The sequence below is a fragment of the Mustelus asterias genome, chromosome 6 (genome assembly GCF_964213995.1).
Source record: "Mustelus asterias chromosome 6, sMusAst1.hap1.1, whole genome shotgun sequence".
NCBI classification, from domain to species: domain Eukaryota; kingdom Metazoa; phylum Chordata; class Chondrichthyes; order Carcharhiniformes; family Triakidae; genus Mustelus; species Mustelus asterias.
Genome location: NC_135806.1, coordinates 120750254 through 120773303, shown reverse-complemented (window position 1 = coordinate 120773303; position 23050 = coordinate 120750254). Strand labels below are relative to the sequence as shown.

The window sequence follows — 23050 nt, the reverse complement described above, 5'->3', positions numbered from 1 at the left end:
TAAAGGGACCAGGTAGAGAGAAACTCTGTGCTGTTTGGGGAATATTATAGGGATAGGGGGCATATCGTCTACATATTTGACCCAGAACTTACTGGAGTGAAATTGGGAAAAACTGTCACACAATGGGTACCAGAAGTTTGCAACTCTCTTCCTCAAATGATAATTAAAGCTAGATCAATTGTTAATTTTAAATTGGAGAATGATGGATTTCTGCTATCTAACAGTATTAAAGGATAAGGGGAAATAGTTGTTATATGGAGTTGGGTTGAATAGAAGTCAGACTTGGGGGCTAAATGGTCTACTCTTGTTAATGTGTTCCTAAGCTTCAGAAACCATTCAGCAATTCTGTAGCCAAATTGTGGTTTCTTAAGCTAGAGAATTTGGGGTATAGCTGTAGAAGTGGGATGAGGGGAGGGGGATGGGGGGGGGAGGGGAGGGCTGTGTGAGGGTGGGGGTTGACATTAATTAAATTAAGTATTTATAAATATAAGATGAAACATATCCTTGAGTACCGCTGAAAAAGACACATTTTATCAAAGCTTTCTGTCTTTCACGAATCTGGATGGCTCTTGAAAAATTATCAACAGTCATGGTGAAACAACAATTTATACTGCATGAGAAGAGAGTGTTGATTGGTTGGCAAGTAGACTCCGATTGGTGGGGGCGTTGCCATGGAGAATGCGGCACGGAACAATTAACTGTCCAGCTTTGTTCAAGTTCAAACCAGGTTGGTTGACTCTGATTGGTCAAGGGGAATGAACTGGCAAAAGACTGTTCTCTAAGCTTCTGTTTAGTTGAAAAAGGTGCAATGTGTGCACCTGTTCCTTCTGTCTGTGAAGGACAGGGCCTTCTGTGTAAATATATGTAGCCTCCAGTTTGTGTAAGCCACATATATTCACTCACAGGGCCCTGTCCTTTGCAGTCAGAAGGAACAGGTGCACACATTGCACCTTTTTTTCAAGTAAACCAAAACTTAGCGAACAGTCATTCCCTGGTTCATTCCACAGGGCCATGCCTTGACCAATCAGAGTAGATCTGCCCTGTTTGAATTTGAACAAAGCTGGGCAGTTAATTGTTCCGTGCTGCCTTCTCCATGGCAGCAACAGAGTCCATTTGCCAACCAATCAGCGCTGTCTTCTCATGCAGTATAAATTGTTGTTCCACCGTTACAGTTGGAAGCTTCATGCGAGCTATCCTGATGAGTGCAAGATGAAAAGTTTTGATAGCAATTCTCTTTTTTTTCAGCAATTCTCAAGTTTGGTACTACGAAGCATACTCCGTTAGTATCTAAACTTCTATCTTTTCCTTCTGTTCAAAGGTATGGGAGAAAAATCGTTCTCTTTGGAGCTATGGCAGTACAGACACTCTTAAGCTTCATTCAAGTGATCTCCTGGAGTTGGGAAGTGTTCTGCATTCTGTGCTTTTTTATTGGCTTTGGAGATATCTCAAACTATGTAGCGGCATTTGTTCTAGGTAAGTTCTTTTCAGACTACATTGTACGTATCCAAAAAAAAGCTGGAAAATATATAATTACTCTTAGTAAAACTTCACTAATCTTATTTTCAAATGAATATTTTTTATTTTACCTCTGTGATGGTTGAAAGTACAACTCTAACAAATGTTACAAAAGGATTCGTCTGGTTCCTCTAATGCATTGATTTTTTTACCTGTCTACCATAGATCATTATTCACCGAGCAGATAAGGCAACCTCATTTTTTTCAGTCTCAGAAGGAATTTTTAGGCCTATGCGTGAGCATATAGGCCAAACTTATTTCTCAGTTAATAAATAGCACTGAACTAAAACCCCCTATCCTTCCGGGAACCATATCCCTCTATTCCCATCCTATTCATGTATTTGTCCAGACGCCCCTTAAAACTCACTATCGTATCTGCTTCCACTACCTCCCCTGGCAGCGAGTTCCACCCACCACCCTCTGTGTAAAAAACTTGCTTTAAATCTTGCCCCTCACACCTTAAACCTGTGCCCCCTAGTAATTGACTCTTCCACCCTGGGAAAAAGCTTCTGACTATCCACTCTGTCCATGCCCCTCATAATCTTGTAGACTTCTATCAGATCGCCCCTCAACCTCTGTCGTTCCAGTGGGAACAAACCAAGTTTCTCCAACCTCTTCTCATAGCTAATGCGCTCCGTGCCAGGCAACATCCTGGTAAATCTTTCTGTGCCCTCTCCAAAGCCTCCACATCCTTCTGGTAGTGTGGTGACCAGAATTGAACACTATATTCCAAGTGCGGCCGAACTAAGGTTCTATAAAGCTGTAACATGACTTGCCAATTTTTAAACTCAATGCCCCAATCGATGAAGGCAAGCAGGCTGTATGCCTTCTTGACTACCTCCTCCACCTGTGTTGCCACTTTCAGTGACCTGTGTACCAGTACACCCAGATCTCTCTGCCTATCAATACTCACAAGGGGTCTGCCATTTACTGTATATTTTCTATCTTTATTAGACCTTCTAAAATGCATTACCTCACATTTGTCCGGATTAAACTCCATCTGCCATCTCTCTGCCCAAGTCTCCAACCGACCTATATCCTGCTGTATCCTCTGATGGTCCTCATCGTTATCCGCAAATCCACCAACCTTTGTGTCATCCGCAAACTTACTAATCAAACCAGTTACATTTATATATATTACGAACAGCAAAGGTCCCAGCACTGATCCCTGAGGAACGCCACTTGTCACAGCCCTCCATTCAGAAACATACCCTTCCACTGCTACCCTCTGTCTTCTATGACCGAGCCAGTTCTGTATCCACCTTGCCAGCACACCTCTGATCCCATGCGACTTCACCTTCTGCACTGGTCTGCCATGAGGGACCTTGTCAAAGGCCTTACTGAAGTCCATGTAGACAACATCCACTGCCCTACCCTCATTAATCATCTTCGTCACTTCCTCAAAAAACTCGATCAAGTTAGTGAGACATGACTTCCCCTTCACAAAACCATGTTGCCTCTCGCTAATACGTTCACTTATTTCGAAGAATTCTCTCCAATAATTTCCCTACCACTGATGTAAGGCTCACCAGCCTGTAATTACCTGGATTATTCTTGCTATCCTTCTTAAACAAAGGACAACATTGGCTATTCTCCAATCCTCTGGGACCTCCCCTGTAGCCACTGAGGATACAAAGATTTTTCTCAAGGCCCCAGCAATTTCCTCCCTTACCTCTCTCAGTATTTTGGGTTATATCCCATCAGGCCCTGGGGACTTGTTTACCTTAATGTTTCCCAAGAACCCCAATACCTCCTCCTTTTTGATCTCAACATGACTCAAACTATCTACACACCCTTTCCCAGATTCATCATCCACCAAGTCCTTCTCTTTGGTGAATACTGACGCAAAGTACTCATTTAATACCTCGCCCATTTCCTCTGGCTCCACGCATAGATTTCCTCCCCTGTCCTTGAGTGGGCCAATCCTCTCCCTGGCTACCCTCTTGCTCTTTTTATATGTATAAAAAAGCCATGGGATTTTCCTTAATCCTGCTGGCCAATGCTTTTTCATGACCTCTTTTCACCCTCCTTACTTCTTGCTCAAGTTTCTTTCTACTTTCCTTGTATTCCACACTTGCTTCGTGTGTTCCCAGCCTCCTAGCCTTGACAAATGCTTCCTTTGTCTCTTTGACTTGGCTCACAATATCTCTCGTTATCCAAGGTTCCCAAAACTTGCCATACGTATCCTTCATCCTTATAGAAATGTGCCAGTCCTGAATCCCTATCAACTTGCACTTGAGAGCCTCCCACATGCCAGATGTTTATTTGACCTCGAGCAGCTGCCCCCAATCTACATTCTTCAGTTCCTGCCTAATATTAGAACATAGAACATAGAACATTACAGCGCAGAACAGGCCCTTCGGCCCACGATGTTGCACCGACCAGTTAAAAAAAAAACTGTGACCCTCCAACCTAAACCAATTTCTTTTCGTCCATGAACCTATCTACGGATCTCTTAAACGCCCCCAAACTAGGCGCATTTACTACTGATGCTGGCAGGGCATTCCAATCCCTCACCACCCTCTGGGTAAAGAACCTACCCCTGACATCGGTTCTATAACTACCCCCCCTCAATTTAAAGCCATGCCCCCTCGTGCTGGATTTCTCCATCAGAGGAAAAAGGCTATCACTATCCACCCTATCTAAACCTCTAATCATCTTATATGTTTCAATAAGATCCCCTCTTAGCCGCCGCCTTTCCAGCGAAAACAATCCCAAATCCCTCAGCCTCTCCTCATAGGATCTCCCCTCCATACCAGGCAACATCCTGGTAAACCTCCTCTGCACCCTCTCCAAAGCCTCCACATCCTTCCTGTAATGTGGGGACCAGAACTGCACACAGTACTCCAAGTGCGGCCGCACCAGAGTTGTGTACAGTTGCAACATAACGCTACGACTCCTAAATTCAATCCCCCTACCAATAAACGCCAAGACACCATATGCCTTCTTAACAACCTTATCTACTTGATTCCCAACTTTCAGGGATCTATGCACACATACACCTAGATCCCTCTGCTCCTCCACACTATTCAAAGTCCTCCCGTTAGCCCTATACTCAACACATCTGTTATTCCTACCAAAGTGAATTACCTCACACTTCTCCGCATTAAACTCCATCCGCCACCTCTCGGCCCAACTTTGCAACCTGTCTAAGTCTTCCTGCAAACTACGACACCCTTCCTCACTGTCTACCACACCACCGACTTTGGTGTCATCAGCAAATTTGCTAATCCACCCAACTATACCCTCATCCAGATCATTAATAAATATTACAAACAGCAGTGGCCCCAAAACAGATCCCTGAGGTACACCACTTGTAACCGCACTCCATGATGAATATTTACTATCAACCACCACCCTCTGTTTCCTATCCGCTAGCCAATTCCTGATCCAATTTCCTAGATCACCCCCAATCCCATACATCTGCATTTTCTGCAGAAGCCTACCATGGTGAACCTTATCAAACGCCTTACTAAAATCCATATATACCACGTCCACTGCCTTGCCCCCATCCACCTCCTTGGTCACTTTCTCAAAAAACTCAATAAGGTTAGTAAGGCACGACCTACCTGCCACAAAACCATGCTGACTATCACCTATCAATTCATTACTCTCCAAATAACTATAAATCCTATCCCTTATAATTTTTTCCAACATCTTGCCGACAACAGAAGTGAGACTCACCGGTCTATAATTCCCGGGGAAGTCTCTGTTCCCCTTCTTAAACAATGGGACAACATTCGCTAACCTCCAATCTTCTGGTACTATACCAGAGGCCAACGACGACCTGAAGATCAGAGCCAGAGGCTCTGCAATCACTTCTCTTGCCTCCCAGAGAATCCTTGGATAAATCCCATCCGGACCAGGGGATTTATCTATTTTCAGACCCTCCAGAATATCCTGCACATCCTCCTTATCAACTGTAATACTGTCTATTCTACTCCCTTGCAACCCAGTGTCCTCCTCAGCTATATTCATGTCCCCTTGCGTGAACACCGAAGAGAAATATTGGTTCAATGCTTCACCAATCTCCTCCGGTTCCACACATAACTTCCCTCTGCCATCTATAACTGGCCCTAAACTTGCCCTAACCAACCTTCTGTTCTTGACATACCTATAGAACGCCTTAGGATTCTCTTTAACCCTATCCGCCAAAGTCTTCTCATGTCCCCTTTTAGCCCTTCTAAGCTCGCTCTTCAACTCCCTCTTAGCCAATCTAAAGCTTTCTAGTGCACTACCCGAGTGCTCACGTCTCATCCGAACATAAGCCTCCTTTTTCTTTTTAACCAACAAAGAAACTTTTTTGGTGCACCACGGTTCCCTAGCCCTACCAATTCCTCCTTGCCTGACAGGGACATACCTATCACAGACTCGCAGTAGCTGCTCCTTGAAAAAACTCCACATGTCGGACGTTCCCAGTCCCTGTAATCTCCTAGTCCAACCTATGTTTCCTAATTCTCTCCTAATAGCCTCATAATTACCCTTCCCCCAGCTAAAACCACTGGCCCGAGGTTCATGCCTATCCCTTTCCATCACTAAGGTGAACGTAACCGAATTGTGGTCACTATCACCAAAATGCACACCAACTTCCAAGTCTAGCACCTGGTCTGGCTCATTTCCCAGCACCAGATCCAATATAGCCTCACCTCTAGTTGGCCTGTCTACATACTGAGTCAAAAAACCTTCCTGCACGCTTTGAACAAAAACTGACCCCTCTAACGAGCTAGAGCTATAACAATTCCAGTCAATATTAGTCAAGTTAAAATCCCCCATAACAATTGCCCTATTACTTTCACTCCTAAGCAGGATTGACTCCGCAATCCTTTCCTCAACCTCTCTAGAACTTTTAGGAGGTCTATAAAAGACTCCCAACAGGGTGACCTCTCCTCTCCTATTTCTAATCTCCGCCCATACTACCTCAACAGATAAGTCCTCATCAAACCTCCTCTCTGACACTGTGATACAATCTCTGACCAATAATGCTACCCCTCCCCCTCTTCTACCTCCTTCCCTACTTCGACTAAAACATTTGAACCCCGGGACCTGCAGCATCCATTCCTGCCCCTGCTCTATCCATGTCTCTGAAATAGCCACAACATCGAAGTCCCAGGTACTGATCCACGCTGCAAGTTCACCCACTTTATTGCGAATACTCCTGGCATTGAAGTATACACATTTCAAACCCTGCTCCACCCCACCTCTGCAATGCCGTGCATTGCAGTCCCCATCCATGCATCCCTCACTTTCAGCCCCACTACTCAGGATCCCTCCCCCCCCCCGAATCAGTTTAAACCTCCCTGCATGGCCTCAGCAAATTTACCCCCCAGGATATTGGTCCCCTTCTGATTAAGGTGTAGACCATCCTTCTCATAGAGGTCACACCTTCCCCAGTACGAGCCCCAATTGCTTAAGTACCTGAACCCCTCCCTCCTGCACCATCCCCTCAGCCATGAATTCAAACCTTCCCTCTCCCTATTCCTCTCTAAACTATCCCGTGGTACAGGCAAGAGTCCAGAGATAACCACTCTGTCAGTCTTGGCCTTTAGTTTCCACCCCAACTCCATAAATCCCTGCCTAATATCCCCTTCCCCTATCCTCCCTATGTCGTGTGTCCCCACATGTACAATAACTTGTGGTTTATCTCCCTCCCCCCTAAGAGTCCTGAATACCCTGTCAGACACATCCCGGACCCCAGCCCCTGGTAGGCAACACACCAACCCTGAGTCCCTACCTTTAGTTCCGACCCTCCTATCTGTCCCCTTAATTGTGGAGTCCCCAATCACAAGGCCCAGTCTTTTACAGCCCCTAACCACCTGAGCTTTCTCACTCGGCTCACCCCCAGAGATCTGCTCTCTATGCTCAGTTGATTCCTCCTCAACTGTAGCCTCCAGCACCGAAAACCTATTATGGAGGGGAACCGCCCCAGGGGATTGTCTTCCCGATTGCTTCTTACCCCTCCTCCTGGCATTGACCCAAGCCTCATTTCTAGGAGTTACTATTTCTCTATAACTCCTATCAACTTCCACCTCCGCCTCCCGAATTATGCGGAGTTCCTCTACTTCCCCCTCCAGCTCCTTTACACGCTCCTCCAGAAGCTGCAATCTAATGCACTTCTTACAACTAAAATCTCCTGAAACACTACTGGATTTCCTCACCACATACATCCCACAGGAGATGCAGCATACTGCCTGAACTGCCATCCCTGAAGCCATTACCAGCAAGAAAAAAAGAAAACAAAAAACTTCCCCACACTTATAATTAGGTTAATATTGTTGTAATTAGTCTTCCCCCAATTTAGCACCTTAACTTGAGGACTTCACTTTTCCTTATCCATCAGTACCTTAAAGATTACTGAATTGTGATCACTGTTCCCGAACTGCTCCCCTACTGAAACATCGACCACCTGGCTGGGCTCATTCCCCAATACTAGGTCCAGTATGGCCCCTTCCCTTGTTGGACACTCTACATACTGTTTCAGGAAGCCCTCCTGGATGCTCCTTACAAACTCTGCCCCAACCACACCCCTAGCACTAAGTGAGTCCCAGTCAATATAGCGGAAGTTAAAATCTCCCACCACAACAACCCTGTTACTTTTACACCTTGCCAAAATTTGCCTACATATCTGTTCCTCTATCTCCCTCTGGCAGTTGGGTGGCCTATAGTAAACCCCTAACATTGTGACTGCACCCTTCCTATTCCTGAGTTCTACCCATATCTCCTCGCTGTATGAGCGCTCCGAGGTGTCCTCCCGCAGTACAGCTGTGATATTCTCCTTAACCAGTAGTGCAACTCCCCCACCCCTTTTACATCCCCCTCTATCCCACCTGAAACATCTGTATCCTGGAATGTTAAGCTGCCAATCCTGTCCTTCCCTCAACCAAGTCTCTATAATAGCAACAACATCATAGTTCCAAGTACTAATCCAAGCTCTAAGGTCATCTGCCTTACCTGATACACTTCTCGCATTGAAACAAATGCACTTCAGTCCACCAGACCCTCTCTGATTAGCAACTATACCCTGCCTGCTCTTTCCCTAAGTCTTACTGGTCCTACTCTCTGGTTCCCCTTCAGTTAATTCATCTTTACTTTGGTTCCTGGCCACCTGCCAAACTAGTTTAAATCCTCCCATGTGACACTAGCAAACCTCCTGGCCAGAATATTTATGCCTTTCCAGTTTAGATGCAACCCGTCCTTCTTGTACAGGTCACATCTGCCCCTGAAGAGACCCCAATGGTCCAGATATCTGAAACCCTCCCTTCTACACCAGCTGTTTAGCACTGCTGCCTCACAGCGCCAGGGACCCGGGTTCAATTCCCAGCTTGGGCCACTGTCTGTGCTTGAGTCTGCACGTTCTCTCCGTGTCTGCTTGGGTTTCCTCCGGGTGTTCCGGTTTCCTCCCTGATGCGCGTTATCAACCACGAGGCTAGATGCTCGGGAAATAAAGGCTTTTATTTACTGTAATGAAGCAGCCAATAATTATATACACGATCCCAGACTGAGGGGTCCCAGCCAGAGCAGGGACCTTTATACCTCTCCCAGGAGGCGGAGCCCGACTGGGATGTACCACAACACTACAGTACAAAGGTGTAACAACCCCACCCTAACCCCAACAGCAACAAGTAGCACAACCCAACAGTAACATATGTACATCCTTGTAGTACTGGCCAGACCCTGGCTCAGTACTATCCAGTGGGAACCAACGATGGTTCACCACATTCACCCCTCCTTTGAGAACAAAGGCCGGCGGGGTACAAAAAAAAGGATAAAGTGTCATCAGTCTATAAGTTCAGACGGTCAGGGGGACCGCACCGTCGTTGTGACCTCCTCAATACCGGCGGTGACACCGGAGTAGGCACTTGCGGTGGCGTTCTCCCCAAGGCGGCGTCCAGCTGTTCTTCCACGGCCTCACAGGCCGGTTGACCCTGAGGTGACGGTAGTCCATGGGGTCCTGACACGCCCTGCAGTGGCGACCATCCTCTGGACTCAGGCAAGCTGTACACGGGAGTAAAAGGGTTAAGCAATGGTCCCGATGCTGCCCGCGCCGTGTCCGGGGGAGAAACAAGAGTTAAGGGGTTTGTAACAGGGGGTATGGGAGCAACAGGGGTTGCTACGTCCCCTGCTGGCGCCAGGTCTCGGATCGAGACCGTGTCCTCTCGCCCGTCAGGGTATGCCACATAGGCATACTGAGGATTGGTGTGGAGGAGATGGACCTGTTCGACCAACGGGTCGGACTTGCGGGCCCTTACATGTCGCCGCAGGAGGACAGGTCCTGAGTACATCAACCAAGACGGTAATGAGGTCCCCGAGGAAGACTTCCGAGGGAATGAAAACATCCTCTCATGGGGAGTAGCATTGGTTGCCGTACACAGGAGGGAGCGAATAGAGTGGAGCGCATCAGGGAGCACCTCTTGCCAACGGGAGACTGGAAGACTTTTTGACTTCAACGCCAGTAAGACAGCCTTCCAGACTGTAGCATTCTTACGTTCCACCTGTCCGTTACCCCTAGGGTTGTAGCTCATGGTCCTACTAGAGGCAATCCCGTATGAGAGCAGGAATTGCCTCACGTCATCGCTCATGAACGACGAGCCCCTGTCGCTGTGAATGTAGCCGGGGTACCCGAACAGGGTAAAGAGATCACGGAATGCCTTGATAACCGTGGCAGCGGATGTATCAGAGCAGGGAACAACAAAAGGGAACCTAGAGTACTCGTCAATGATATTGAGGAAGTACACATTCCGATCTGTTGAGGGAAGGGGGCCCTTAAAATCGACACTCAGTCTCTCGAAGGGACGAGTGGCCTTGACTAAATGTGCCCGGTCAGGTCGGTAAAAGTGCGGTTTGCATTCCGCGCAAACCCGACAGCTTCTTGTTACGGACCTGACGTCCTCCACCGAGTAGGGCAGGTTGCGGGCTTTTATAAAGTGGTAGAGCCGAGTGACCCCAGGATGGCATAGGTCATAATGGAGAGCCTGCAAACGGTCCTCCTGAATACTAGCGCATGTTCCACGCGAGAGGGCATCCCAGGGCTCATTGAGTTTCCCTGGACGGTACATGATGTCGTAGTTATAGGTGGAGAGTTCAATTCTCCACTGCAAGATCTTGTCATTCTTGATCTTGCCCCTCTGCGTGTTATTAAACATGAACGCCACGGACCGCTGGTCCATGATCAGGGTGAACCGTTTTCCTGCCAAGTAATGGCGCCAGTGCCTGCCGGCCTCCACAATGGCCTGGGCCTCCTTTTCCACCGCTGAATGCCGGATTTCGGGGCCTTGGAGGGTGCGGGAAAAAAATGCGACGGGCCTGCCCACCTGGTTAAGTGTGGTGGCCAGGGCGAAATCAGATGCATCGCTCTCCACCTGAAAGGGGATGGACTCGTCAACAGCGTGCATCGTAGCTTTCGCGATGTCGGCTTTTAATTTATCGAAGGCCAATTGGGCCTCTGGCGTTAGGGGAAAAGTCGTGGACTTAATGAGCGGACGGGCTTTGTCCGCGTAATTGGGAACCCACTGCGCATAAGAGAAGAAGCCTAAGCATCTTCTCAGTGCTTTTGCACTAGCAGGCAAGGGAAGTTCAGAAAAGGGGCGCATACGGTCTGGATCAGGGCCAATGACCCCGTTTTCCACCACGTATCCTAGGATGGCTAAATGGCGCATACGAAACACACACTTCTCCCTGTTGTAGGTCAAGTTCAGGCGAGATGCAGTGCGTAGGAAATTCAGGAGATTCGTGTCGTGGTCCTGCTGGTCATGGCCGCAGATGGTGACATTATCTGGGTACGGGAAGGTAGCCCACAGCCCGTTCTGGTCCACCATTCGGTCCATAGCACGCTGGAAGACCGAGACCCCATTGGTGACACCAAAGGGAACCCTGAGAAAATGATACAAGCGACCATCCGCCTCAAAAGCCGTGTATTGTCGGTCCTCTGGGCGAATGGGGAGTTGATGGTAGGCAGACTTGAGGTCTATGATGGAGAACACCCGGTACTGCGCAATCTGATTGACCTGTTCAGATATGCGCGGGAGAGGATACGAATCCAGCTGCGTGTATCGATTAATGGTCTGACTACAGTCAATGACCATCCGGGGTTTGTTCCCGCTCTTGACCACCACGACCTGCGCCCTCCACGGACTAGCGCTGGGTTGTATGATCCTTTCTTTGAGGAGCCGCTGAACCTCAGATCTAATGAAGATCCGATCCTCAGCGCTGTAACGCCTACTTTTAGTCGCGATGGGCTTGCAGCCTGGCACAAGATTCTGGAACAGGGAGGGTGTGGTGATCTTCAGCGTCGAGAGGCTACAGGCGGGGCGCGTTGGGCAATTTGGAGGCTGCTGCTGTTCTCCCACTGCCAGTGAAGGGAGTGGCCCACCGTACTGTAGGATTACACTCCTCAAGTGGACCATGAAGTTTAGTCCGAGAATTATTGGCGCGCAAAGGTACGGCAACACTAGGAGCTTGAAACGTTCGTAAACTGTGCCTTGTACCGTCAAAGTTACCACGCAACTCCCTAGCACGGTGACAGACCGGGACCTCGATGCCATAGAGATTGTCTGTTTGGCAGGTTGAATCTGGAGTCCACACCGCTTCACAGTGTCTGGGTGGATAAAGCTCTCAGTGCTCCCGCTGTCAAACAGACAATAAATCACGTGGTCATTTACCTGGATGTTCATCATAGATTTGTCAAGTCTATGAGGCTTGGCCTGGTCCAGGATGATCGACGCCACCGTTGGTTCATGAGCGCCACTGCAGGCAGCTGAAATCGACGAGGAGGACCCCTGCTGGTCGTTCGCGGTCGGTGCCGACCAACATGGCCGCTCCCATAGGTCGCACGTGGGTGATGGCGCCAAACTCAACGACCCCTGGTGGTCACACACCTCTGACTCCGTCGACCGTAATGGCGTCGTCCTGGCCTCGCATGTGGACGAACCCCTCGATAATTTCGACGACGAAGAGCCGAGCTCTGAGGAATCGCAGGCCGCACTGCCGTTCCTAGATTTAGATCGGCACACTTTCGAATAGTGCCCTTTCTTACCGCAGGCGGAGCACAACACAACTTTAGCGGGACACCGTTGCCAAGTATGCTTCACTCCCCCACAGAAGGAGCACCACGGGCCGCCCGGAGCTGCTGCCGTCTTCTGGCCCGAGTGTGAGCACGCCATTACGCAGCATTTCGAACCCGAGGGACGAGGAGGGATTGGCGACTGCTCCTGCCACGTTGTCTCCACGTGGTCTTCCGGATACAATACTAAGCTTTTGGAGGCCGTCTCCAGCATCTCCGCTAGCTCGATTGCCTGGGTAAGGTCAAGGTTACCTTTCTCCAATAGTTTAAGTCGAATGTACGATGATCCAACTCCCGCCACAAACGCATCTCGGGCGAGGTCGTTCATGCTCTGCTCAGCCGACACAGCTTTGCAGTTACAGCCCCTGGCTAGCTGTAGGAGCTCGTTCGCATATTCCTCCATCGTTTCGCCAGACTGCCGTCGTCGAGTGGCTAAGAGGTAATGAGCGTGTATTTCATTGGGCGGTTTGATATAACGCTTCTTCAGAAGCTCGAGGGCCTTTGTGTAATCGGTGGCCGCATGGATCGCGAGGTAGACAGTGTCGCTTACCCTCGCATGGAGGACCCAGAGTCTGTCATCATCTGTGGTGACCGCTGCGGAGGCTGCCAGGTAGTCTTCGAAGCACTTCAGCCAGTGGTCGAAGGTGTTAGAGGCGCCCACCGCACGTGGATCTAGTGTAAGGCGTTCCGGTTTCAGGATCTGCTCCATACTCTCTTTTATTTTCTCGACGAGAGGTTAACAACAGTAAATAAAATTGATGCGCGTTATCAACCACGAGGCTTGATGCTCAGGAAATAAAGGCTTTTATTTACTGTAATGAAGCAGCCAATAATTATATACACGATCCCAGACTGAGGGGTCCCAGCCAGAGCAGGGACCTTTATACCTCTCCCAGGAGGCGGAGCCCGACTGGGATGTACCACAACACTACAGTACAAAGGTGTAACAACCCCACCCTAACCCCAACAGCAACAAGTAGCACAACCCAACAGTAACATATGTACATCCTTGTAGTACTGGCCAGACCCTTGCTCAGTACTATCCAGTGGGAACCAACGATGGTTCACCACACTCCCACAGTCCAAACATGTGCGGGTTAGGTGGATTGGCCATGCTAAATTGCCCCTTAGTGTTAGGGGGTCTAGCTAGGGTAAATACATGGGGATAGGGATTGGGTGGGATTGTGGTTGCTGCAGACTCGATGGGCCAAATGGCCTCCTTCTACACTGCATGATTCTATGATCCAAGAATGCAACTCAGTGTTCAACATGCTGTTGGAGAGAATAGTGTGACTGTATCCCTTCAATTAATGCATTTCTTTAGTAATGATCATCTCTGTCATGAGTGCCAATTTAAACCAGGGCGACTGCTTCCTGGTCCACGACCCTGACTTTTCCATCGCTCTCTCCTCCATGATGCGATGACTTGGAGGTAGAGGCAATACCTCCATCTGCCTGGACCCTTTCTTCGGTATCGTGTGTACATTTCTCCTGCAAGGACAAAAGAGAGTGAGACAAGGCACTGCTGTCCACTTTGGTCAATGATGTGGAGATGCCGGCGTTGGACTGGGGTAAACAGAGTAAGGAGTCTCACAACACCAGGTTAAAGTCCAACAGGTTTATTTGGTAGCAAAAGCCACTAGCTTTCGGAGCGCTGCTCCTTCGTCAGGTAAGTGCACTTACCTGACGAAGGAGCAGCGCTCCGAAAGCTAGTGACTTTGGTCAATGACAGCTGCCCCTGTTTATTTGAAACAGGGGGCGGAATTTTCCTATCCCACCCATCACAGGAATCGTAGCGGGTGAGACATGGACCATGCAAAGGTCCTTGGGCAGGATTTTCCAGCCTTGGGGTGAGCACAGCTGGAAAATCCCACTCAGCATGTTTCAGAGCTGGCAAGTCCTCAGCAGCACTATGGCTGTGAGCCATTCTGAACGGCCAGTAAGTGCCTTGGCTACGAAGCCTCCCAGATTCAGGACCAGCATGTGCCTTGAGGCTTTCAGCTAGTGTATCTGCTGGAGGATCAATACTCAGGGACCTTTCCTGAGGGTTTGGGGGCAGCATTCGCCTTGCGAGCACACACAAGGTCATTGAACATTTTCCAGCACTGGATCAAGGATCTCCTAATGTTGCTTCTGCCATTAGAAATTTCAAGCCATGCCTGTTTTGTCTGTGTGAAGGAGCCTCCTCCAGCTATCTCTGCAAATTAGACAGACCTCCTTCTCTCCATCATAGTCTGCACCTCAGAAACAAAGGGTTTACCTGCCCCAGGGTTCCAGGCCTCTTGCTGCCCTGGAACACCTTCCAAACAGAAGAGTCAATGAAATAGCAGCCACGGTAATGGAATCATATAAGAATCATAAAATCATAGAATTCCTACAATGCAGAAGAGGCCATTCAGCCCATCGAGTCTGCACCGACAACAATTCCACCAAGCCCCTATCCCCGTAAACCCCCACATATTTACCCTGCTAACCTACACATCCCGGGACACTAAGGGGCAATTTAGCATAACCAATGCACTTGATAGCTGCTGTGGCCTGCTTAAATCGAGCCCGTGCTTACACAGTCACAACCCCCTGGCTGCTAGCTAGTCACCAGACCTTTCTCCCATCAATTAAAGGGGCTCTCCTGTGACTCATTTTAGTTTCCGCCTCAGGGACAAGTTCAGGACGCGGAAACGGCCCCAACTCCAGTTTCCCCACCTCCAAGGTGAGAATTCAATCCAATTGCAGCTGGAGTTGAATCTTTGCAGCTCGAGCTATCTGTCTTCTATTGCCAGGAACCCCCCCCCCCCCCCTCCCCCCACCTCCCCCATCTGTTCCCTACTTCAGGAACTTTGCCGACTGTGAACAGAATAAAAGATATTCTGCCTACCGCACAATTCAGCAATGTTGTGTATGAACGTTTGAGCCAGTACGATGCCAGCTGTGTTCAAATGATTGGCTGATCAAACAACATGCTCCTCCGGTTATTCATAATAGGCCGAGTACAGACTGTAAACAACCAGCCCGCGCTTGCAAAACCCCAAACTAAATGTCTACTGTTAGATGTGATTCTGTGAGTGGGCAGCACTTACTGAAGAATCCTGAGTGGACTGATATCTACACTAACAACCAACTTAAGATATTCAATTGCGATCCTATCTTACACTTGCTAGAATTAACATCCATTCCTAGACAGGGGCCCGTTCTCTGCAAACAAATGGAATATTAAAAACCTTTGGCTTTTTTTGGACTGTCTGGGAGCTTGGCGAGCCTGTAACTCCCCATGCCTTTCTCCATGGTGATGTCTTGGTCAGTTAGATTGGACTTGCCAATCAATCAGCACCCTTGTTTCCTGTAGCATAAATTGTTGTGAGTGTTTGAAACTTGTCACTCTTGCATTTGTCCTGTTAAGTGCAAAACAAAACGTTTTGAGATAATGGGTAGAATTTTCCCGAAAAATGACTAAGGGTGAAATCTAATGAAAAAAAGTCTAAGTGCCGAACAAGCAAGAAAACGGGAGAGACTCAAGTCACAATCTTATGGCACTTAGTGAAAAAAGAAAGCTCTGATGTGATTCTCACCAGTTGGGGAAGAGGGGTGATTTCTCTTTTTTCCCGCCGCTCACCAACAGAGCATTACCCTGGGTCTCTGGATTATTAGTCCATTGACAATACAACTACGCCACTGCCTTACTAAAAATACACAAGCAGACTCCTGTGGACGTGTTCAGTAGCTGCCCTATATGTTTCCAAACAAAAAAATACAAGTTAGGACCAGTTTCTACCCTAGGATCTGACTTGTCCAGTGGTAAGGCAATCCACTTCAGTAGCAATAATAGGAAGGCAGATTATTATTTGAATGGGTATAAATTGAGAGAGGTGGATACTCAGCGAGACCTTGGCGTCCTCGTGCATCAGTCACTGAAAGTAAGCGCACAGGTACAGCAGGCAGTAAAGAAGGCAAATGGTATGTTGGCCTTCATAGCAAAAGGATTTGAATTTGGAATAGGAATGTTTTACTGCAATTGTACAGGGCGTTGGTGAGGCCACACCTGGAATATTGTGTGGAAGGATGTCCTTGCTATAGAGGGAGTACAGTGAAGATTTACCAGATGATTCCTCGGATGGCTGGTCTGTCATATGAGAGATTAAGTCAGTTAAGATTATATTCACTGGAATTTAGAAGAGCGCGAGGGGATCTCATAGAAGCTTAGAAAATTCTAACAGGGTTAGACAGGGTAGATTCAGAAATAATGTTCCCAATGGTGGGGGAGTCCAGAGGTAGGGGTCATAGTTTGAGGATAAGGGGGTAAACCTTTTAGAACTGAGATGAGGAGAAATTTCTTCACCCAGAGGGTGGTGAATCTATGGAATTCACTACCTCAGAAAGTAGTTGAGGCCAAAATGTTGTGTGACTTCAAGAAGAAATTAAAGACTGTAAAGACTCTCATTCCAACCATTCTTCACATTCAAATCTGTAATTATCTTGCAGTTGTGTCTTTGCCTATATATACTGTGTTTGTGAACCTACCTCTCCGTTCACCCGATGAAGGAGAGGCACTCAAAAAGCTCGTGATTCCAAATAAACCTGGTGTTGTGAGACTTCTTCCTGTTCCCACCCCAGTCCAATGCCAGCAACTCCACATCAAGAAGAAATTAGATATAGCACTTGGGGCTGTAGGGATCAAGGGATATGGGGAGAAGGGGGGATCAGGATATTGAATTTGATGATCAGCCATGATCAAAATGAATGTTGGAGCAGGCTCGAAGGGCTGAATGGCCTACTCCTGCTTCTAGTTTCTATGTTTCTATGTAACAGCAGTTTGGATCGTAACACTGTTCCACATGCGGCAATAAACCGGGGACCTAGGAATATTCAGACCCTGGAATTCTGCCTCCATTTATCTTACAGATGCAGAAGTCAGATTGTGCAGCCAAAGTCCTCATTTCATGCTGTATTGTATGGTGTTATATGTATATATATCTCTGAGAGAAAATCATAACGATTTCTCATTACGAGTATCTCCTTGTGATATTTGATCATTTATATTGTGACAGTATATGTAAGATACTGTTTATCTTTCAGAAACTGGGTTTTATTTTCTAATATTTCATTTAATCTTGGAATCTAAACTGCTTTTAATTCTATGGTGGTCTCCACTGCTTTATTGTTATTGTGCCAAAGTCAGACAAGCTAATCATTCTTGATGACTTCATTGCAAGAGTTGGCACAGATCACTAGGCATGGGAAGGGGGTGATAGGGCAAAATGGGATTGGTTGTTGTAATGGCAATGGTCGAGTTTGAACATGTTTTTGGCCTCCCTAACCATAATGTGATGTCTTCGATGCGCCCAGTTCTATGAATTGGCATCTAATTGATGGTGCAGCCTCTTTCGAAAGCAAGTGCATATCAGAGGCAGAGAGGAAACGCAAGGAGAGGAAATCCTGAGCCAGCACTTGTCCAAAACTCAATTGTCTCCGTTATCCTGTCCCATTTGCAGCAGAACCTTCCAAGTGCAGATTGGTTTTATCAGTTACCTACATACCCAACAGAACCCTACCAAACATTTGCACTAAAGGGGGTGTAGAGGAGATTTACCAGGGGTGAAACATTTAAATTAAGAAGATAGGTTGGATAGGCTTGGGTTGTTTTCACTGGAGCAGAGAAGATAGAGGGGCGACCTGATCAAGGTATACAAGATTATGAGGGGCATGGGCAGAATGGATAGGGAGCAGCAGCCCCCTTAGTTGAAGGGTCAGTCACGAGGCAACATAGGTTCAAAGTGAGGTGCAGGAGGTTTAGGGCGGAAGTGAGGAAAAACCTTTTACCCAGAGGATGGTGATGGTCTGGAATGCACTGCCTGGAAGGATGGTCAAGACGGGTTGCCTCACATCCTTTAAAAAGTACTTGGATGAGCACGTGGCACGCCATAACATTCAAGGTTATGGACCAAGTGCTGGTAAATGGGATTAGGTGGGAGGTCAGATGTTTCTCGCATGTCAGTTCAGACTTGATGGGCCGAAGGGCCTCTTCTGCATGATTCTATGATCCCAGATAATAACCTCACCTCAAAGGGCAAAGAACAACAGAGGAATTTCACTCAGATATGTTTATGTATCTGTTAATAATAGTACACAGTGGTGTTTTCTATCCTTTCATTGAGTTGCATTAGCAAAATTATGTCTCGGAGTTGAATTGCTTAAACTCAAAATTTACATTTACAATAAATGTGCCAGGGTTTTGATAATTGATTATCTAATTTAAGTTATTTTCTTTCCTTCACTGAACAGGAACTGAACTCCTTGGCAAAGCTGAGAGGACTGCTTACTCAACACTTGGTGTCTGCATGTTTTATGCCATAGGATATATTATTCTGCCAATCTTTGCATATTATATCCGAAATTGGAGGATGTTACTATTAGCTTTGACCATCCCAGAGGTTCTATATATTCCTTTTTGGTGGTGAGTTAATTTTTTTTTACTGTTGTCAATTGTAACTATGTGCAAAGGCATCGACGGAAAGTTATCAAATAAAATTTGAAAGCAAATGGATAAAGTTTTATTTATTGGGGCAGATGAACTTGATCAAAGAGTTAGGTTTGAAAAAGCATCCTCGTGGGGGAAAGAGGGGGAGGAAGGGAGGGAACCTTTGGACGCCTTGAGGGAATAGCCATAGTGTTTAAGGCTCAGGTAGGATGAGATGTTTTCAATTTTAAACAATTTCTGGCAAAAATGGGAGCCAATGTAGCTCATCGAGCACTTGGGTGATGTGAACAGGACTTGGGTATGAGGTAGGACACAGAGAGCAGAGTTTTGGATGAGCACAAGTTTCTGTTTGAAAATGGGATGTTGACCAGGAAAGCAGAATTGTCAGATTTGGAGGTAACAAAGGTATGGATAATGGTTCAGCGGTTGATGAGCTGAAGCAGACAGTGAAGTTGGGTCAAATTAAGAAAATGGAAGTAGGCGACCTTGGCGATGGTGCAAACGTAGGGCCAGAGACTGGTTAAAGGATCAATTATGAGACCAAGATTGCAAACAGACTGGTTCAGCCTCAAATAGTTGCCCAGACAAAAGATGAAGTTAATAGTTAGGGAAAGGATTTTATGTCAGGGTCCAAAGACAATGGCTTCAGTCTTCCCATTATTTATCCTTTTTGTGAACGGACCTAAGGCCGTCCGTCATCTTTGACTCTGAAAGGTGCCCAGTCTACCTCAGGGAACTCTGGTAGGGCAAAATATCTCAAAAAATTTGAATAGTAGGTGAGGTTAGCTGTTTCATGCTCCTATTATGTAGTACCAATGTAGATCCAACGCTGGCATCTCCACATCATGCCTATTATGCAGTAGCATGTGTTTGCAGCTAACAGGATGTTGTCATCAAGCCAAAAAGATATTTTGCCTCTCACACAAATGAGTAAAGTGCTATATGAATTTCAGTGCCAGTGTGATGCCGGGCTGTATATCCCAAAGACTGGCAGATTGCATTAAACAGAATCTTTTGTTAGTGCAGACTACTCAACCAGCCCATGCCTACAAAACTCAAAACACATGCTGGAATTCCATCGCCTCGCCCACCACAGAATCAGAGTAGGTGAGGGGCGGAGAACGGAAATGTCCATTGACCTCGGGCGGGAATTTCCTGTCTCGCTCGAGTGAGGCCGTAAAATCCCGCCCACGGCGTCCAACATTAGATGTGATTCTGCGATTGGACAACATTTGCTCAATAATCCTTAGCACGCCAAAAATTACTCTGGCAATCAATTTAAGATTCAGTCAGGCTCACAGTGTGGTGCATTTGCATGTACCAGAAGCTGCAATCACAGGGCTCTGTTCTCTGCAGACAGAAAGAACATGCGCACACATTGTGCCTGTTTCAGCTAAACAAAATAGGTGACAGCCATTCCTCAGGGCAATACCTTCACCAATCAGAATCAAGCTACCTGGTTTAGATTTCAAAAAATGCCTGGCAGTTAGCTGTCAGTCAACATCAACTGGTGCATTCTCCATGGCAACGCCTCTACCAATCAGAGTCCACTTTCCAACCAATCAGTACTCTGTTCTCATACAGTATAAATGAGCTGTTTTCCCTGACATTGATATTCTCGCACATTATCCGGATGAGCGCAAGATGAAAGGTTTCAACAAAATGTCACTTGTTTCAGCAGTCCTCAAGTTCTGTACTCACCAGACTGTACTTGTTCATGGGATATGGACATTGCTAGCAAGGTCAGCATTTATTTGCACATCCCTAATTTGCCATTTGGAAAGTGTAGCTTCATCTTGAAATCCGAGCACCGGTCTCATTGTGGCAAATGTGATGTCTATCCTGTCTCCAGAAGCTTGTCCATTAGCTTGCTATCAAGAAATGGCTGAAGGCACTGGCTACTGCAAAGGCTATGGGCCCTGACAATACTCCAGCAATAGTACTGAAGACTTGTTCTCCACAACATGCTGCTCCCCTAACCAAGCTATTCCAGTACAGCTACAGCACTGGCATCTATCCTGCAATGTGGAAAATTGCCCAGTTAGGTCTTGTACACAAGAAACAGGACAAATCCAACCCAACCAATTTCTGCCCCATCAGTCTACTCTCGATCATCAGTAAAGCGTTGGAAGGGGTCATCAATAATGCTATCAAGCAGCACCTACTCAGAAATAACCTGCTTACAGATGCCCCGTTTGGGTTTTGCCAAGGTCACTCAGCTCCTGACCTCATTACAGCCTTGGTTCACACATGGATAAAAGAGCTGAGTGCCAGAGGTGAGATGAGAGTGACTGCCCTTAACATCAAGGCAGCATTTAACTGAGTATGGCATCAAGGAGCCCCAGCAAAACTGGAGTCAATGAGAATCAGGGAGAAAACCCTCTACTAGTTGGAGTTATACCTGGCAAAAGGAAGATAATTGTGGTGATTGGAGATCAATCATCTCAGTTCCAGGACACCACTGCGGGAGTCCCTCAGGGTAGTGTCCGAGTCCCAACTATCTTCAGCTGCTTCATCAATGACCTTCCTTCCACCACTAGATCAGAAGAGAGGATGTTCACTGACAACTGCACAACATTCAGTATCATTCACGAGTTCTAAGACATGGAAGCTGTTCATGTCCAAATGCAACAAGATCTGGACAATATCCAGGCTTGGGCTGCCAAGTGGCAAATAACAGTTGCACCTCACAAGTGCCAGGCAATGACTATCTCCAACAAGAGAGGATCTAACCATCATCCCTTCACATTCATTGGCATTACCATCACTGAATCCCCTACTGTCAACATCTTGAGGGTTACCATTGACCAGAAATTAAACTGGACTAGCCATATAAATACTGGCTAGAAATCCTGCAGTGAGTAACTCACCTCCTGATTCCCAAAACCCTGTCCACAATCTACAAGGCTCAAGTCGGGAGTGTAATGGAATATTCTTCAATTGCCTGGATGAGTGCCCACCAACTCTTCTACTTTCTCAGAAGACTAAGGAAATTTGTCATGTCAGCTATGACTCTCACCAACTTTTACAGATGCACCACTGAAAGCATTCTTTCTGGTTGTATCACAGCTTGGTATGGCTCCTGCTCTGCCCAAGACTGCAAGGAACTACAAAAGGTCGTGAATGTAGCCCAATCCATCACGCAAACCAGCCTCCCATCCATTGACTCTGTTTACACTTCCCGCTGCCTCGGCAAAGCAGCCAGCATAATTAAGGACCCCACGCACCCTGGACATTCTCTCTTCCATCTTCTTCCGTCAGGAAAAAGATACAGAAGTCTGAGGTCACATAACAACCGACTCAAGAATAGCTTCTTCCCTGCTGCTGTCAGACTTTTGAATGGACTTACCTTGCATTAAGTTAATCTTTCTCTACACCCTTGCTATGACTGGAACCCTACATTCCGCACTCTCTTGTTTCCTTCTCTATGAATGGTATGCTTTGTCTGTATAGCGCGCAAGAAACAATATTTTCCACTGTATGTTAATACATGTGACAATAATAAATCAAATCAAATCAAATGAAGAAACTTGACACCATCCAAGACAAAGCAGCCCACTTGATCGCTACCCCTTCCATAAACATTCAATTCCTCCACCACCAACGAACGGTGGCAGCCGTGTGTACTATCTACAAGATGCACTGCAGGGACTCACCAAGGTTCTGTAGACAGCAGCTTCCAAACCCACATTATCATCTAGAAAGGCAAGGGCAGCAGATAGCTGAGAACACCGACACCTGGAGGAACTCCTCCAAGTCACTCACAGTCCTGACTTGGAAATATATCACTATTCCTTCTCTGTTATTGGGTCAAAATCCTGGAACTCCCTCCCTAACAGCACTGTGGGTGTATCTACACCACAGGGACTGCAGCAGTTCAAGAAGTTGGCACAGCACCACCTCCTGAAGGGCAACTGGGGATGGGCAATGACTGCTGGTCTAGCCAGTGATGCACACATTCCCATCAAATTAATTTTTAAACAAATTAATCCATCCAGTTTTTTGCC

The 23050-nt window shown here is 47.0% G+C and overlaps 1 protein-coding gene across 3 annotated transcripts in view; it reads left to right on the top strand.

Moving 5' to 3' along the window:
* The window catches only part of LOC144495139 (organic cation/carnitine transporter 2-like), a 152278-nt gene that overhangs the window by 52757 nt on the left and 76471 nt on the right, over positions 1-23050 (top strand). For all 3 annotated transcript variants that reach the window (XM_078215095.1, XM_078215097.1, XM_078215096.1), the window contains 2 exons: positions 1319-1473; positions 18848-19019. In XM_078215095.1, coding sequence (XP_078071221.1) covers positions 1319-1473; positions 18848-19019 — 327 coding nt within the window. The remainder of the gene's footprint in view (positions 1-1318; positions 1474-18847; positions 19020-23050) is intronic.